Source organism: Podarcis erhardii (assembly GCF_964252035.2).
Source record: "Podarcis erhardii genome assembly, chromosome: 8".
Taxonomy (NCBI): Eukaryota; Metazoa; Chordata; class Lepidosauria; order Squamata; family Lacertidae; genus Podarcis; species Podarcis erhardii.
Genome location: NC_138499.1, coordinates 91,846,935 through 91,865,652, shown reverse-complemented (window position 1 = coordinate 91,865,652; position 18,718 = coordinate 91,846,935). Strand labels below are relative to the sequence as shown.

Below are 18,718 nucleotides of genomic sequence, written 5' to 3'. Positions count from 1 at the left end.
TATGGCGGTTGGGCGTGTCCGTAGCGCATGCGCGCTCGCGCCTCTGCCCCAGACGCTTCCAGAACCGTTTGGGCGAGGTGCCCGTCGGGAGGTTCTCGCGAGACGGGAGCGGCAGCGGGAGTTGGCGTTTCCCTCACGCGGCCGCTCCGAGGCCTCCGTCCCTTTCTCTGCCTCCCGCCGCCATGTCGGCCATGGGGACTCTGGCCTTCGACGAGTACGGGCGGCCCTTCCTCATCCTCAAGGACCAGGAGCGGAAAAGCCGCTCCACCGGCATAGAGGCCCTCAAGGTACGCGGCCGGCCGGCGGGCGGGGGCGGGGGAGGCCGATGCTGGTCCTGCAGGAGCCGCCTCACGCCGCCGCCGCCGCTACCCGCCTCTCTCCCCTGGCGGGCTCGGGGCGGCGCGCTGGGCTCTCGCTGCTCCTCCGCGGTGGGGCGTCTCGGAGCCGCCGCCTCGCTCCGGGCCCCCCCCTCCCTGTGGCGCGTGTTCGCGGCCCCCTCAGCCCCCTCGACCCCTCCCCCCAACGGCCGCCCCTTCTCTGTTCCCGCTCCCTGCAGGCCGCCTTGCTTTCGTTCCCCGGCCCTCCTTCTACACCAGGGCTCTGCAGACCTTGCCCGCCGGGCCGGTCCACCGTCCCTCAGACCTTGTGGGGGGGGGGCCCGGACTGCATTCCTATGCCCCACAAATGCCCCAGAGATGCCTTTTAAATAAAAGGACACATTCTGCTCATGTAAAAACACGCTGATTCCCCGACAGTCCATGGGCCGGATTGAGAAGGCGATTGGGCCGGATCTGGCCCCCGGGCCTTGGGTTGCCTACCCATGTTCTACACCTTATTTTCCCCTCCCCGTCCCTTTCTCTTTTCGTCTCTCTTTGGAGCGTTTGACAGAATTGATCGGGATCCTTGACGATCCAGAGGGACAGGAATGTCGTCACACTGCACTAACCGTTTGAAAGTTTTTTTTGGGGGGGGGTGAACGAGAGAGAGTTCCTTTCCTTTCATTTTGAAAGTTTCGGAAACGAGCTAACACCCTGCCTAGCAAATACTCTCCATGTTCTTAGAGACACGAAAATGATGCAGTCATTCAGGTTGTAGAATTCATCTGTATGTACAGATTCAATTACAGAAAGAATTATATGAATGGTTACATTTCTTGGTGACCCTTATGTTATACGTCTATTCCATTTAGCTAATGAAATATAAAAAAATTTAAAAGAGGCAGCACTGTCTCCATCTCTGTTCTTGCAAGATTTTGTAATACTGGTTCTGTACTTGTGTTTTATAGTCTCACATATTGGCAGCTAAGGCAGTAGCCAATACTCTAAGATCTTCGCTTGGGCCCAATGGTAAGTATAACTATGTTATAAACCTTTAAATCTGCTGTGTTAAAATGCTTTTCTATTCATACTGGCATTTTGTTTCAATATTTGCTTCAGGCCTTGATAAAATGATGGTTGACAAGGATGGTGATGTGACTGTGACAAACGATGGTGCCACCATCTTGAATATGATGGATGTGGACCATCAAATTGCTAAACTTATGGTTGAGCTGGCGAAATCTCAGGATGATGAGATTGGGGATGGGACCACAGGTGTTGTTGGTAAGATTACTGAATCTTATGTGTTGAAATTTTGTAACTTTAAAAGTGATTTCAAGTTCCTTATAAAAAATGCTAAGTTTGACAGTAACGACTAATTATCATATGTAACTGGTACCTCGGTTTTTGAACACTCCTCGGAAGTCTAACATTCCATGCGGCTTTCACTGAGTGCAAAATCCTGAGGCCTAGCTGTCGGCTATTGAGTTTTCGGTTTTTGAACATTTCAGAACTTGGAACGGTCTTCCAGAATGGATTATGTTCGAAAACCAAGGTACCACTGTATTTAATTATACACATTGCCACATTGTGTTTTTGTTTATAAAAGTCAAAGCTACAGCTTATAGCAGTTGATCAGTTGCCAGTGCATAAAACTTTAATCCAGTTGAGTAGCATAAAATGGCATTATTTGCAGTAACTGCATGGATTATGCACCTGGATCAGTTTCTTTAAACTAAATAGTTTTGCACATTTACTAGAGAATGTGTATTCAATAGGGATTCCTCCCAGTGTTTGTAAAATTGCATGATAGGTCTTAAATTGTGGTACTCCGTTTTTATCCACACTAATATTTGAAGTGGTAAAAGTGGTTTTATCATCTCTGCTCATGAAACTTGCTAAGTACATGAAATTCGAAGGTTAACATGATAAGAGGGGATATATATATTGTCCAGTAGCACCTTAGAGACCAACTAAGTTTCATACCCATTGAGTCAATCACCCATCTCCTACTACCCTCCTGAGAAACCTCCTCCCCCCCCCAACTATATATAACTTCTGTTTCAGTGTATCTGAAGAAGTGTGCATGCACACAAAAGCTTATACCAAGAACAAACTTAGTTGGTCTCTAAGGTGCTACTGGACAGTTTTTTTATGTATTTCGACTGCATCAGACCAACACAGCTACCTACCTGAATGAAAGAGGATACTTTGAAATAAAATGAGTTTTATTTAATGTCCAGTATGTTCTATAAAGGGATGTGGGTGGCGCTGTGGGTTAAACCACAGAGCCTAGGACTTGCCGATCAGAAGGTTGGCGGTTTGAATCACCATGACGGGGTGAGCTCCCGTTGCTCGGTCCCTGCTCCTGCCAACCTAGCAGTTCAAGAGCACGTCAAAGTGCAAGTAGATAAATAGGTACTGCTCCGGCAGGAAGGTGAACAGCATTTCTGTGCGCTGCTCTGGTTCGCCGGAAGCGGCTTTGTCATGCTGGCCACATGACCCGGAAGGTGTACGCCGGCTCCCTTGGCCAATAAAGTGAGATGGGTGCCGCAACCCCAGAGTCGGCCACGACTGGACCTAATGGTCAGGGGTCCCTTTACCTTTAAGTTCTATAAAACAGAACTGGCACTGGGTGATGTCCAACTTTGTCATACTTGAAATACAGTGGTACCTTGGGTTACAGGCGCTTCAGGTTACAGATGCTTCAGGTTACAGACTCCGCTAACCCAGAAATAGTACCTCAGGTTAAGAACTTTGCTTCAGGATGAGAACAGAAATTGTGCGGCAGCAGGAGGCCCCATTAGCTAAAGTGGTGCTTCAGGTTAAGAACGGATCTCCAGAACAAATTAAGTTCTTAACCCGAGGTACCACTGTAGATCCATACAAATCGATAAACTGAAATCCATTCATTTCAGTAGGTCACATCTCAGTAACACAAAAGTTTTGTGTTCCATGACCAATGATATTTTCCCAAATTTTCAAAATGAAAAAATGTAAGCATCTTAATCTTCAAATTGGCAGCACTGGCCAGTCCTCTGCCTCCAGAATTGTATCAGCGGGAACAATTTGTTTCTGTAGGATGGAGCTTATTTTCTGATGGAATAATGCTTTATAAAGCTATATTTTAAGTTGTTTATTTTATGTATGGGTTAATTTGTGTTATATTGACACACTACCTTGATTTTATATTTTGCTCTTGCTATTATATTGGATATTACGTTTCACATTCTATATAATATCTCATTAAAAATGTTTTTGGGAAATTATGAGACTAGGGCAACTATTACTTTGAATTGGACATCTTTAGTCCTTCTACCCTATTTGGCTTCAAAACCCTATAAATACCTATTTACCTGATCATCTAATTGTAGCTGGTAAAATGATTTCCAAGTTATTGTTCAATATCAAGTTCTTGTAAAACTGGAAGATTTAGGTTTTTCAGTTAGTTGGTATTCTTCAAAATATTCTAATTGGTGTGTGTTGGCAGGTATATTAATAAAAATATTCATGGACTTGCTTGCACACAGCTGTCTGTTTCAGGAACTTATCTTTAGGTGCCAGGAAAAACATTTCTCACCTCTCAAGCTTTTGGCTAATTAAACCGTGTACAGTGGTACCTCGGGTTACATACGCTTCAGGTTACAGACTCCGCTAACCCAGAAATAATGCTTCAGGTTAAGAACTTTGCTTCAGGAAATCTTGCTCTAGAAATCTTGCTCCGGTGGCGCAGCAGCAGCAGGAGGCCCCATTAGCTAAAGTGGTGCTTCAGGTTAAGAACTGTTTCAGGTTAAGAACGGACCTCCGGAACGAATTAAGTCCTTAACCTGAGGTACCACTGTATTGGCTTTTAAACTGTGGTGGGGGTATTATTTGTTTGTTATTATGGTATGTAGTTTTGTAGTTTTATATTGTAAACCACCTTTTGATCTTCGGATGAAGAGCAGTATAGAAATTTAATAAAAAATAATGGAGGTAAAATTGCCTATTAAAGAGGCAAAGCGTTTTTGTTACAACTTTGCTTCTGCAGTTCTTGCGGGTGCTCTATTGGAACAGGCAGAGCACTTGTTGGATCGTGGTATTCATCCTATCAGAATAGCAGATGGGTATGAACAAGCTGCTCGCATTGCTATTGAGAACTTGGACAAGATCAGTGACAGTTTTCCTGTTGACCCAGAGAACCTAGAGCCTCTCATTCAGACAGCAAAGACTACTCTGGGCTCTAAAGTGTAAGTACACACTACTTCTTTTTAAAAAATTAATACTCCTAGGTATTGTAATTCTGCAGGCAAATTTGTTTGAGCTTATGGTTACTGAGAGTTGATTTATGCATTACATTGAGCACATGGTGTGTTTTTTAAAGCAATGGGTAATATTCAGCCCAATTACATTATACAGAGTAGATTCATTGTAATCAAAGGACTTGAATGATTTAAGTACAATGCTTCATTGGGTCTATTGAGTATAACTAGCATTGGCTGTTGCCCAATGTGCTTAACACTGAGCCTTATTTTGAAGGAAAACCTGCTGATTTTCAACTGTTGCTAGTGAGGAAAGATTATCAAACAGTGAACTGCCACAGAAGCAGGAATGCCCCAGGCTGCCTCTGCCCTGCCACCTTTGAGAGTAGCCAGAGGAGGTACAAGAATGAACACAGCACCCACACACCTATCTGCTTTTGCTCACCCTTTCTTAAGAGAAATGTGTTTGACTGCTCACTTACTCTTCTCTCTGGAAGTTGTGGTGCACCAGATTAATCAAGGAAGGAGCAGTTACTTAATTCACTCACCAGTGTTCTACAGGTGGTGACAATTGAACCCTGCCAGAGCGGTGGACTCATAATCTGGTGAACCAGGTTCGCGTCCCTGCTCTTCCACATGCAGCTGCTGGGTGACCTTGGGCTAGTCACACTTCTCTGAAGTCTCTCAGCCTCACATATCTCACAGAGTGTTTGTTGTGGGGGAGGAAGGGAAAGGAGATTGTTAGCAGCTTTGAGACTCCTTAGGGTAGTGATAAAGCGGGATATCAAATCCAAACTCTTCTTCTTACCTGCTTTTTTGCCCTTTTACTGTGTGGTGTATTGGGTAGCTTTGGGCTCATCAGGCCCACTCTCCACCAGAGTTCCATGCAGAGGGAGAGCAAAGGTAAACAAGTGAGAAGATGAAGTAACTGCCTCCATGATGAACCACCTATGTTGTGTCACCCAAATAAAAGAGTGAGGAAGCAGAGACAGCTGCTTGCAATTTTTCTAGGTCAGGCATGGCCTGCATTGATAGGTTAGAGACCCACCTGATGTTAGGTCACAAAGTTCAGCCAGACTTGCAAAAAAAATATTGTTCCTTTGCAGCCCCAACTTTAATTCAGAGTCAAGACATGGCTGCAAGGAAAGAATCAGAAACACGCTTAGAGTGCGCTTCTGATTCTTCATCCTTTAGTTGCAGCTTGAAGTTTTCAGTGGTGGCTTGATGTTTCCTATGTCTGACATCATACGACATCAGGCCAAAGGTGGCTGTGGTTAGCTCAAAAAGACCTTGCAGACCTGAGGTTCTTCACTCCTCCTCTACAGTTTGATTTTCTCTTCTCACTGATTTCTGCTGATAACTTATTTTTCTTCAAAATAAAAGTGGTGGCATTGAGGAAAAGTGATTAACGTAATATGCAGTTTGATCATAAGTTTAAAGTAAGCTTGTGTCAACATAGTTTAAAGATTAATATATATTCTGTGAGTTCTCCAAAATCTTCAGTAAGCCATTCGGGTCTACAATGTTTGATTTTGATTTTTTTTAATTACCTGAATATTTTATAATGAAACTTCCTTTTATTTTTAGAATTAATCGTTGCCACAGACAAATGGCAGAAATAGCTGTAAATGCAGTGCTAACTGTGGCAGATATGGAGCGCAGAGATGTTGATTTTGAGCTGATAAAAGTCCAGGGCAAGGTCGGTGGTAGACTGGAGGACACCCAACTAGTAAAAGGTGTGATAGTAGATAAAGACTTCAGCCACCCACAGATGCCTAAAGTGAGTGACCTTGTTGATTTGATAATGGGATTTTTTCTTTGTAAACCTTGAGTTTTCTTATTGCTGCTTAAGTCCAGCTGTTTTTTTAAATCAACTCAAAATGTATTATTACAGTGGTACTTTGGGTTACAAACACTTTGGGTTGCAGACTCCGCTAACCTGGAAGTAGTACCTAGGGTTAAGAACTTTACCTCAGGATGGGAACAGAAATCGTGTGGCGGCAGGCCCCGTTAGCTAAAGTAGGATCTCAGGTTAGGAAGGGTTTCAGGTTAAGAACGGACCTCCGGAACAAATTAAGTTTGTAACCAGAGGTACCATTGTATTACCATTATTATCTGGGGTGGTTTGTTATTGAGGAAACCATTAATTTTTAATCGTTAAAACTTGAAAGTTTACTGCCCACTTTAACTCTAGCCCTTATTTTCCCAGGAACTTAAAGATGTTAAAATTGCAATACTGACTTGCCCATTTGAGCCACCTAAGCCAAAAACTAAGCATAAGCTTGATGTAACATCTGTGGAAGACTATAGGGCATTGCAGCAGTACGAGAAGGAGAAGTTTGATGAGATGGTGAAACAGGTTAGATTGATACTTATTTGTTTTAATATGCTAAAAGGCTTTTGAAAAGTGTCATAAAAATCTTCACTTGCATTTGACAGTTAACACTCTTGCCAAATAGTACTGAAAGTGACCATTGTGTTCAGTGTTGTATATGTTGTTGTCGTTTAGTCGTGTCCGAGTCTTCGTGACCCCATGGACTAGAGCACGTCTTCCACTGCCTCCCGCAGTTTGGTCAAACTCATGCTGGTAGCTTTGAGAACACTGTCCAACGAATCTCGTCCTCTGCCATCCCCTTCTCCTTGTGCCCTCCATCTTTCCCAACATCAGGGTCTTTTCTAGGGCGTCTTCTCTTCTCATGAGGTGGCCAAAGTATTGGAGCCTCAGCTTCAGGATCTGTCCTTCCAGTGAGCACTCTCAAGAGTCTCCTCCAGCACCAGTGTTGTATATATTCCAGTCCTAAAGTTTATATTCCACATGCAGGTTATTCAAATTCTTTATCAAGGGAAGCCAAATAATATAACCCATATATAAAAGCAGTTTTTGAATAATTCTGGTATTCCTAATCATGGGTAGGCGAAGGTGCTGTGCAAGACACTGAAACTTTGTCCCCCTGCCACTAGATTGCTTATTTACCCACCTCTGTGGCTTGTGAGATTTATCTTCCAGACTTCTAAGCATAGTTTTGCAATCTATGTTTAAAGTTTCTAACGTTTAAAGAGAGGTGTGTGTGGAAATGCGCTTCTGCAGAATTTCTGTATGCACTTAGCCCAGATTATACTTCTTGCAATACTAAAAGGAAATTGAACAACATTTCTGAATTTCCTATTTACAGCAAGGTTTATCTTGCATAAAATCAGAAGTTTAATGATGTCAGAGAATCGTCTTGGAGTAGCTTTGAAGTGGATATGCACTTGATTAGGATTTAGAAGTGAGGCTGATGTAAGTTGCACTCAGAGTTGGAAACCAGTGTACTGTATTCACTATTCATGACTAAGCCTCTTGATTTTCAATGAGTCTGTTCTGAGTTTTGCTTTGTTGGATACCACTCAATGCTTCTAAAGCTGGGAGTAAAATTGTGAACCAGTGCTTCCCTGCCCACTTCTTACTTTTATGTACTTATGAGAAGCTCAAAACTAACATTTCAAGTCAAAACGGAAGCTGACCAGCATGTGTGAGTCTGCACTTTTTTGAGATCTATGACTCCACCTAGCTATGATTGGTCAAACTATGGCACAGTACCAATTCATGTTTCCTTTTCTTCCATCCGTCTCCTGTGTAGCAGCGGTAGGCATTAAGCTTTCGAGCCAGGCCTCTACCGTTGCAGGAATGTTAGCATGAAGGCCCTTCCAAGCTGCACATTTATTTGATGTGCACCACAACCCGGGGCAACCCCCAAAACAGCTAGGGAGACAGCTTGCCATAGTTTTTAGCACCTCTATGGGTGGTGAATGTAACTGGCATCTGTTCAGGGCTGCCTCTATTCATGCGGCTACTTACTGTAACAACTTCATGGTGAGGTCCAGCAACTATTTTCCTTGAAAAAAAGCACTGAATAAATATGTATGAATGTATGTATGTATTTTAGATCAAAGACACTGGTGCAACCCTAGCTATTTGCCAGTGGGGATTTGATGATGAAGCCAATCACTTACTGCTTCAGAATGAGTTACCTGCCGTTCGCTGGGTTGGTGGTCCTGAAATAGAAGTAAGTATGAGTCACTTGCTACTCCTTATTTTTCCCGTGTACTTTAAGGTTTGTCACTCATAGCTTTTCTGATTGCTTTCAGTTGATTGCCATTGCAACTGGAGGCCGTATTGTACCTCGTTTTTGTGAGCTCACACCTGAAAAACTAGGATTTGCTGGCATTGTCAAAGAGCTCTCATTTGGAACCACAAAAGACAAAATGCTTGTAATTGAGCAATGCAAAAATTCCAGAGCTGTGACCATCTTCATTAGAGGTGGAAATAAAATGGTGAGTGAGCTAATTTAATCAGATAGTGTCTGCAGTTGTTTTTTTTTCTGTTAAAATCTTTGTACTGTTTTGCTTTGATCTGCCTTAATAGGAATTCCTAAGTTGTGGCAAGAACAAGTAGTAATCATTTGTATGTATTAGTATGCCCTTATTAACCTTGGAAATAGGTGATGTAAGAAAAGTACTGTATTTTTCGCTCCATAAGGCGCACCTACTTTTTTTGGGGGGGGGGGGGAATTCAAGGAAAAAAATATGCGGCTTTTGCGGGAGGTGGGGGAAGTAAGAGAGCCTTGCTTTGTCCCTTCCCCCACCTCCTGCAAAAGCCAGGGATAGCCGCGCAAAGCCTCCCCAGGGCAGCGGGATGAAAGCTCCCCACTGCCCTGCGGAGGCTTTGTGCCACTAAAGCAGAAGCTAAAACAGCTAGAGGGAGCACTGCACAGCACTCTCTCTAGCTGTTCTGGCTTCTGGGGTAGCCCGCGAAGCCTCCGCAGGGCAGGGGGGAGCCTTCATCCCGCTGCCCTGCGGAGGCTTCGCGGGCTACCCCAGAGCTGCTCAGGAGCTTGTTGGGGCTGGAGGGGGAAGCCCAGCTTTCCCCCAGCCCCAGCCCCAAAAAGTGGGTCGAGGAGCAGCGGAAAGGCTGTCACCCTTTCTTTTGATATACTATGGGTGGATAGTTGGCTCTTAATTCTGGATACCTTAAGGGTTTGTTTAAACATAACAGGTTGCATTAACATTGTGTTCTGCTTGCACAGCAGATTTTCACTTTTTCAAGGGAACTTCTCCATCCTTGGCTTTCCCCTGCAGCCTCCTGCACACCCTCAAAATTGTGATTACCTTTTTAATGTCACCAGGCCTTTCTACTGCTTGAATGTACCTGTTCTGCTCTTTACATGTTTTACTCCCACATGCACATCATGTTGAAATTAAAGAGTTTTATTTGTTTCACTGTGTTGTGAGCATAATTTTTATCCCACTTTTTGTCTTCAACCAGTGAACCTTCTAAAACTAAATTATCAAATTTATTTTGCCACTTTGAAATTAAGTTTGTAGACCTTCAGTAGAAGCATCAAAACTGAATAGTAGTGTTGTTTACTCATCCTGAGTTGGACAGGAGAACTGCTGTCCAAAAGGAATTCTTGGGAGGCAGGAAAGGGCTGCAGTTCATACCTTTTGTGTGCTGTTGCTTCTGATACAGATAGAAGTAGCTGGAGGAGGGGTTGTGTGGATTTTTAGAACAGCAGTCCTACTCAGAAGCAAGTCTCATTCTATTCAGTAGGGTTTACTCAACTGATAAATGGAAATAGGATTTCAGCCTAACTGTTTTGATAGGATTTTTGGGTAGCCGTGCTTTTTAATTTTAAGCCACTAAAAAGAGTGAAACTGGGCAAATGACAGCAGTAAAATTGCTAGTGGAATCTGCTGTTCAAATTTTGTATGCTTGTTGTATTTTCTGTTTATTGGAAAAGTGCTATAACCTCACCTTTCTTGTGTGTCTGCAATTGCATTGTCTAATTGAAGATCATTGAAGAAGCCAAACGATCCCTTCATGATGCATTATGTGTGATCAGGAATCTTGTTCGTGACAACCGTATCGTTTATGGCGGAGGTGCTTCTGAGATCTCTTGTGCACTGGCTGTTAGTGAAACAGCAGATAAGGTAAAAAAGAAGTTAGTTGATATGCCATGCTGACCAACTTTACATTAAGCTTTCGTAGAACTACGGATGCTGCACTGCAGATCCAATTTTGTTTCTACTTGTGATTTCTAGTGAAGCACCTGCAAATTTGTTGTTGTTGTTGTTGTTTAGTCGTTTAGTCGTGTCCGACTCTTCGTGACCGCATGGACCAGAGCACGCCAGGCACTCCTGTCTTCCACTGCCTCCCGCAGTTTGGTCAGACTCATGTTTGTAGCTTCGAGAACACTGTCCAACCATCTCGTCCTCTGTCATCCCCTTCTCCTTGTGCCCTCCATCTTTCCCAACATCAGGGTCTTTTCCAGGGAGTCTTCTCTTCTCAGGAGGTGGCCAAAGTATTGGAGCCTCAGCTTCAGGAACTGTCTTTCCAGTGAGCACTCAGGGCTGATTTCATTAAGAATGGATACGTTTGATCTTCATGCAGTCCATGGGAGTCTCAAGAGTCTCCTCCAGCACCTTCAAATAGCCCTATTCACTTCTGTATCCATAAGCAATTTTATGCTTATGGATTGGTAAGGGTGAATTGTTCTCAGGCTGATAAAACTGCAATATTCTTCAGATGTGTAGTATCACTTTAAACCTAAAAATAGATGCTTGCGTGCTCCCACACAAGAAATCTTCAAATTATTGGCATCTAGGCCCATCTCTAAAATTCAGTCACTGTAGTATATTGGAGTGTCAGACTTGAACCAGGAAAAAATGAGTTTAAATCCCATCTCAGTCATGAATTTGAATGGATGGCCTTGGGCCATTATTTCCCCCTCTCATCCTCAGCCACCTGGCAGATTGGGAAAAGGACTGGATGCATTTTGATGGCAGTGGGAATGCTTTCTGGAGGGCCACATGTGTCTCATTTTTTTAAGGGAAGGAGAGTTGCTGCTTTTCCTTTCTTCCTTTTGTTTTGTTTTTGGAGCTGTTCTTGAAGTATAATTATACTAGTTTTTTCCTTAGCAGAGTTATCTGTTTTCCACATTTATTGGGCTGGGGTGTTAGCCTGCATGTATACAGACACCTCCTTGGATTATTATTTGTACTCCTTGCAGAACTGTTGAGTTGCTCATATAAATTGAACTCACTTGTCCTCATTGGCATAATCACCCAGCCAAATATGATTCATTATATGGCCTCATGACATTATATTCACTATGTGAGTCTTGAGTGGTTTGTTTTGTCCATGTAGCTAATATGGAGGTGGAAGAGAGAAGAAGCCTTTGGGGCGGGGGCAGAGTACCAAAGCAGTTGCAAAGGGAAACTGGATCAGTAAAATGACAAATAGGCACACAGTCTAAAACACTAACAATAAACAAAAAAAAACCACAGTCCTGTTTCCCGTAAAGATACAATGTAAAAATATATAAAACGGGGCTCAACAGGTTATGCTCAGGTACATGTCTTTCTGATCACAGCGTCTAACAGCACAGCTCTTCATGTTTACCTAGCTGCTCCTTCTAACTGACTTATAAGGCTTCATATATAAGCAGTATAGCTGATGGCCGCTGCTGCTGGGAGCACTGCTGCTTCTGTTGTTCCTCTTTGGGGTGGAATGCAGAACTGAAGCAGCACTCACTTCCTTAGACTTTGCTCTTACTTCATGCTGTTAAACTTTAGGATAGATAAAATAAAAATGTTGGGTGAGGTAAAGCCAAAATGGTGTGATAGATGAGGAATGTCAATATAAATTTAATAAATGAAAAAAAATGTCATGGTCACATGAAAAATACAAGCATTTTCAGGGTAATAGTGACTGGGTTTATGCACCAGAATTCAGGTTTATAAAAGTGAGAGAATCTCTTGAAGCTTTTATTCTGTATCATTCAGCACCTGAATTCCCCACTTATTAATATTCAATATTTCTTAATATTTAATACAATAATTAATATCAAGTTTAGATTTTTATGTAGTAGCTTCGGTTTTGAGGGTAGGGAAGGAAGCTATATTTTGTCAGCTGGAAAAACATAATTCTCTGTATAATGTTACTCCGCACTCCGCAAAGATGGTTACAGCTACAATCCTCTTAAGTGGAGAAAGATATAATAAAGTAGGCAGTTAAGATTGAAAGGCACATCTCATAAGCAGGTTCTTGTAGCTAAACGTCTTGTGCAGCCTGTTTTCTGTTTGGTTGTTTTTTTTTAAAAAAAGAACAGCATATATTTTTAGGTAAACAGTTATCTAAACATAAAGCAGGCTCTGTTTTCGGACTTCTTATTCTGTGATACTTGTTCTCCTAGTGCCCATCACTGGAGCAATATGCCATGAGGGCTTTTGCTGATGCCCTCGAAGCCATTCCAATGGCACTTGCTGAGAATAGTGGCATGAATCCTATACAGACAATGGCTGCAGTGCGGGCTCGGCAAGTGAAAGAAGAAAACTCTGCTTTGGGTATTGACTGCTTACGCAAAGGGACAAATGGTACGGACCACAAGTGCCAGCATTATTTTCAGATAAGTTTCAGTGAATGTAACGATTGTTATTCTACTGTACGTAATTTCTTAGAAACACCTGAATGTCATTAATATTCTCTGAGTTTGCCACCCACTCCAAAAGATGGGCTCTTCAATTGGATTTAGTGAAATAGAGTGGCATTCCTTTTGTGCCATTGACATTCCAGGGGAGATTCCATGGAGAATTGGGCTATGCCTTAGGCCATTTGTCTCTGAACACCAGCTGTTGGAAATCGCACACGGGGAGAGTGCTCTTGCTCTTAGGTGCTGCTTGGGGGCTTTCTATAGTCATCTGGTTGGCCACCTGAGAATCAGAAGCTAGCCAGGATGGGCTCTTGGCCTATTCCAGGTTCTTATAATCCCATACAATGTGATCTTCCCTTTGGGTCCTTCTAACTCTTGATTGTACCAGCCATTGGTCCTAAGGCACAGACTGGATAAATGTTTCTTGAGTCTGCAGGCAACTCTAGTTCTGCTAGTTACTGCTCTTACCACTGAATAAAATGAATTGTTGTAACAAGAACATACATAGAAATCTATTCCTTGCTGATGCATAGAGCAGATCTGTTTTCTATGTTCTTGTATTGTGCTGGGAATGTTAAATAATTTTAAGTGAACGCAGTACATTCACATTTTCTTTCTCTTGGCAGATATGAAGGAACAACATGTTATAGAAACTTTGATTGGCAAGAAGCAGCAGATCTCTCTGGCTACTCAAATGGTTAGAATGATTCTGAAGATTGATGATATTCGCAAGCCTGGTGAATCTGAGGAATAAAAAATTAAACCTGACATGTTTCAATTGCAGTGGTCCCATCAGTCCAATTCCAGTGTTTTCTCGTAGGCCGTTTCTGTTTGATATACTTATTTACATCAATAAATAGCTGTTGTGGTGTCAGTACTTTTTCAAAAGTTTCATTGTTCTTTTTCTTAAGTTATGCTGGGTCCCAGCTCCTCTTATACAAAGATACTGTGGAAATAGAAATGTTAAATTGTTCACATTATCTGTAGCTTTTAATCTACTGCTCTCGTTTCCTTGTGGTGTTAGTATAGAAAGTACATTAGTACATTTAGCACATTAGACTTGTATAACACTGTCGCCCTAATTTTTGGATTTTAGCATGGATTGTATTAAAGTGGGCTTTGTGGAATTGTAACTGGGAGGAACTCGAAATAAAAAGATGTGGGTTTTGGAAGAACAGCAAAACAGAGTGCTTATGGTTCTGGAAAAGAGTCTCATCAATACACTGATAACCAGATGCTTTCTTTTTTGCAGTCTTTGTTTTTGCTTGGTGCTGGAAGAATTTTAGTGACACCATAACTTTATAGATAGGCTATTGGTGTACCAAGAGATTGTACATTACAAATGGTAATGATTGGAGGCCACTGATTAGGCCAGTGGTTGTTAGGCTGCAGGGTTCAGTTTTTAACATCTCAACGTAAAATCGCTGAGTAACGTTATCTGGGGAAATATAGTGTGCCGATTACACCCAGCTCTGTTTCTCATTTTTTACAATTTAACGCGGGGAAGGCTGTAAAAGAGCTGAAGCAATGTCATGCCAATAGCTGACTGCATGAAGGCTAATAAATTGAAATGCAGTCTTGACAAGGCAGGCTCTTTTGGTAGGTGGTTTGGCTCACCAAGGAGGTTGTTTCTAACTTCTAGATGTGGTTACAGTTTGCCTGAAGTACCTTGCTTGTTTGGCAGTCAGTGATGTTTGGGTGGAAACTTTTCCAGTATTTTTATTTTATGTTGCTGATGAGCTTACACAGTGAACGGATGCTATTTGCAATTATTAAGGAAGCTTGACAGTTTTCAAAACCATAAACCAACTGGGGGATTGAAGTCTGAAGCCTTCTGGAATAGGATTATTCACACACATGCACAAAGAGGCCTATGATAAGTCCATGGGTTATTTTGAAGTATTAATCACCCATTATTGTTTTTAGCCATCTGGGATGACCCAGGCTATCTTCTGGGATGAAAAGTCGTGAGTTACCGTATTTTTCGCCCCATAGGATGCACCTAGGTTTTTTTTTTGGGGGGGGGGGAAATAAAGAAAAAAAAATTATTTCCCCCCCAGGCACGGGGCTGGCGCGAGGGAAGCCCGAGCTTCCCCCGACCCCAGCCCCCAGAACAGCCTGCTATCCGCAAACCTAGGGAGCTGCACCGGTCTCCCCAGGCTTGCGGAGAGCTGGGTGAAGCCCAGGAGCGCTCTTTAGTGTGCCCCAGGCTTCGGAGTGCAGGCAGCTCTGTGCAACCCTTCGGAGCCCGGCGCGGCTTCGCGCTGGGCTTTGTGAAGCCTGGAGAGCAAGAGGGGTCGGTGCACACTGACCCCTCTCGCTTTCCAGGCTTCAGCGAAAGCCTGTATTCGCCCCATAGGACGCACACACATTTCCCCTTCATTTTTGAAGGGGAAAAAGTGCATCCTATTGGGCGAAAAATACGGTACTTGCCTGTGGTTGCATTGGCAATTGTTGGCAGGGAGGGAATTTTATGTGACAGTGTCCTACATGGAAATGAAGCTAGGGGTCAGACACAGTGCTCAGGCACCCCGCAGTGTCAGCTTCCTACGTGGCAGATTTATACCGTAGATTCTGTCGTATAAGACGACTTTTTAACCCCGGAAAAGGTTAAAAAGTCGGGAGTCGTCTTATACGCCAGGTATGGGCGGCACGGAGCGGAGCCTCCCTCCCTCCCGCTGCTGCTGTGGCGGCTCTGAAGCAGCACCAGCCAGTGGCGGGCTTCGCTCTGAGCCGGGAGAAAGCTGCCCAGCACAGAGCCCGTCCCCTGCTGATTCAGAAGCAGCGGGCGGCGGGCTCCATTCCACGCCAAGCGGCTTTCTCCCAGCGCAGAGCTGCCCAGCGTAGCCAATTTGGGGGGGTCGTCTAATATGCCCAGTCGCCTAATACGCCAGAATCTATAGTACATTTTGGGATGGGCCAAGTCATTGAAAAGCCTCAGTCCATAGGTGGTGGTGTACTGTAGAAAATTTCTGGTAGCAGACTCCACCACAAGGAGGCAGAGTATGGGTATCTGTTTGCTTTACACTACACTCTAGTCTTAGCCAAGCCCTGCTTTTCCAAAGCCAGAAGGGTTAGAAAATTGCCACCCTGAGCTGAATAAGAATATGAAAGCCATATGCAAGAGTAGATTATACAGATGCCCCCCCCCCCACTTATGCAGGGGTCACATTCTGGACCCCTGTGGGTATAGGTGAAGTCACATTAAGTGGGGAGCACCCACTAGAAACACTCTAAATGCCTATTTTCCCTGCTGTCTCCAGTCCAGACCAAAATATTTAGAGTTGAAGCTCTGACACCTGCTGGAGGATGCGCAGGAAAGCAGGAGCGAGTTGTAACTGACCACAAATAAATGGCTTAAAATTTGTGCATGCCCTGACTACAACTGTGATTCAAAAGTCAGCTGAGAGATTATTTCAGAAGTTGTTATCTCAGGGTTGCCCCCCTATGATTTTTCCCTGCTGTTGACCCAATTTGTATAAAAAGGAGTCTTGCTTTGCCATTCCTCACTTCTTGGCTTATTTCTCTCTGACTTAATCTTTTTATGAAATTGTGGACTCCAGATTTTGGACATAACAGCCCAGCTGCTGTCTATATCAGTAGTCTTCCAACAACTTCAGATACAGGATTAAACCCACCTGTAATGTTCAAAATATTTTGCATGTTTGCATTTTGATTAGAAGAGGTTAGGTTGTATCTGGACAAGTTTCTTCCTAAGGCTGATGGATTTCCACTTCACGCGGCCAAATTTTGTGCCTTCCACTGTAACAATTTCCAGAGGGGTTTATCTTTAAAAAATTTAAAGACTAACAAGACTAACCTATGTCTGCCTAGTTGTGTGTCTTCCCTCCATGTGATCAGCATTAACAAAAGGGTGCGGAGCTTCAAGTGCAGATGGCAGCAGCCTTGGCAGAGGATTAAGAGGCAACGAGCAGCAACAAGCCTACATTATGGCAACATCTAGTGGTGATTTAAATTTAGTAATTGGGTCTCCTCTGCTCCCCCCAGTACTGTAATTTGTTTAATTTGCCTTTATTTGGGTTAGAATAGATTAGAAACAAAATTAAATCTTTACTCTTCCTGGTTCCCCACATCCATTAAGTATATATTATTGATAAAACAATTGTAGGTAGTATAGATCTGGGAGGAGGGGTTCAAACCTGGCGTCCAAAGGCAGGCCTCTCTAAAACCACAGAATTGTAGAGCGGTGGAAGGGGTCTTGAGGGTCATCTAGGCCAGCCCCCTGCCATGCAGGAATATCAGCTAAAGCATGCATGACATTCTGGCCCTCTTCTCAGAAGCAGCCTTACACAGCATTTCTTTGATTCAAATTGCCCCCAATCTTCGCTACTATTTAATTAGAAAATAATTGGCAATGGATGACTTTTGAAGTGGTGCTGGGGCAGCTCATTGGGACCAGTCTTGTTAGAGCATAGATTTACTAATTTTGTGGCTGCATGAGACAGCTTTGATACATGCACAAATATTAACTTTAAGCTTATGTAGGTATAGGAAAACACATGATCATAGGGACCACCTCTAGGCTTGTTTTTAGTATTACATCTCTGTATTATGTCAAATCAACCTAGAAAGTGTCCTTTCATACTGCATCACAGTGTGGTACGCTGGTGGAAGTGCCGACAGAGGGTGGTGAATAGAGCACAAGATATTACGGGCTGTCCCATGAATCCGCTGGATGAAATAGAGGAAGAAGGTTGCCTCAGGAGAGTGCGGAAAATTCTCAGGGATGATTCACACCCTGGCCGGCACTTTCTTGATTTCCTGCCCTCGGGCAGAAGATACAGAAGCATGATTAGTCGCACCAACAGGGTAAAGAACAACTATCTGTGGGCTGTTGGGCCACTGAATGAAAAGATAACAGCAGGGCAACTGACTTTTGGGTTTGGTGGGTGTGCGTCAGTAAACGAGGGGAATTAAGACTAAGAGAGCTGAGTGGGGGGTGCTTGTGTAATCTCACTGTACAGTGGTACCTCGTGTTACAGATGCTTCAGGTTACAGACGCTTCACGTTACAGACTCCGCTAACCCAGAAATAGTACCTCGGGTTAAGAACTTTGCTTCAGGATGAGAACAGAAATTGTGCTCCGGTGGCGCAGCGGCAGCAGGAGGCCCCATTAGCTAAAGTGGTGCTTCAGGTTAAGAACAGTTTCAGGTTAAGAATGGACCTCCAGAATGAATTAAGTTCTTAACCCGAGGTACCACTGTATACAAGTTGTACAAGTGACAATAAAGTATTTCAATTTCAATTATGCTGGACATAAGTACCGTAAATTTCGCTCCATAACACGCAGATTTTTCCTCCTAGAAAGTAAGGGGAAATGTCTGTGCGTGTTATGGAGCGAATGCCTACAGATGGCGGGGGAATCTGCTGCAGTTGTGAGCAGTCTGTGGCTTGCTTTGAAACAGCAAAGCAGGTGTAAGCGGCTCCTGTCAGCAAGCCGAGCTGGGGAGGAGGGAGAGAAGCAGAGCGGGCTTGGCTGCTTTAAAAAAACCCGTCCTCTATGTTCCTCTCTCCTCCCCACTGATCTGCTAAGTAGCAGCGAAGCTTTTCAGCCAGCCTAGCCGGGAGGAGGGAGAGAAGCAGAGCGGGGTTGGCTGCTTTAAAACAACCCCCTGCTCTCTGTCCCTGCCTGCAGTTTTTTGCTGTCCGATTTTGGATTAGCCACTGT

General features: G+C 43.6%; 2 protein-coding genes across 3 annotated transcripts in view; one reads left to right on the top strand and one right to left on the bottom strand.

Annotated features, from left to right (window-relative positions):
• ATPSCKMT (ATP synthase c subunit lysine N-methyltransferase) overlaps positions 1-18,718 on the bottom strand; it is a 207,310-nt gene that overhangs the window by 14,658 nt on the left and 173,934 nt on the right. The gene's annotated exons all lie outside the window — the stretch shown is intronic.
• On the top strand, positions 74-13,906 carry CCT5 (chaperonin containing TCP1 subunit 5). The gene is made up of 11 exons (XM_081872781.1): positions 74-287; positions 1,286-1,346; positions 1,437-1,601; positions 4,348-4,546; positions 6,146-6,338; positions 6,768-6,917; positions 8,485-8,604; positions 8,687-8,872; positions 10,391-10,528; positions 12,793-12,973; positions 13,656-13,906. The coding sequence occupies exons 1-11, from the start codon at positions 183-185 to the stop codon at positions 13,781-13,783; spliced, it is 1,626 nt and encodes a 541-aa protein (XP_081728907.1). The 5' UTR covers positions 74-182; the 3' UTR covers positions 13,784-13,906.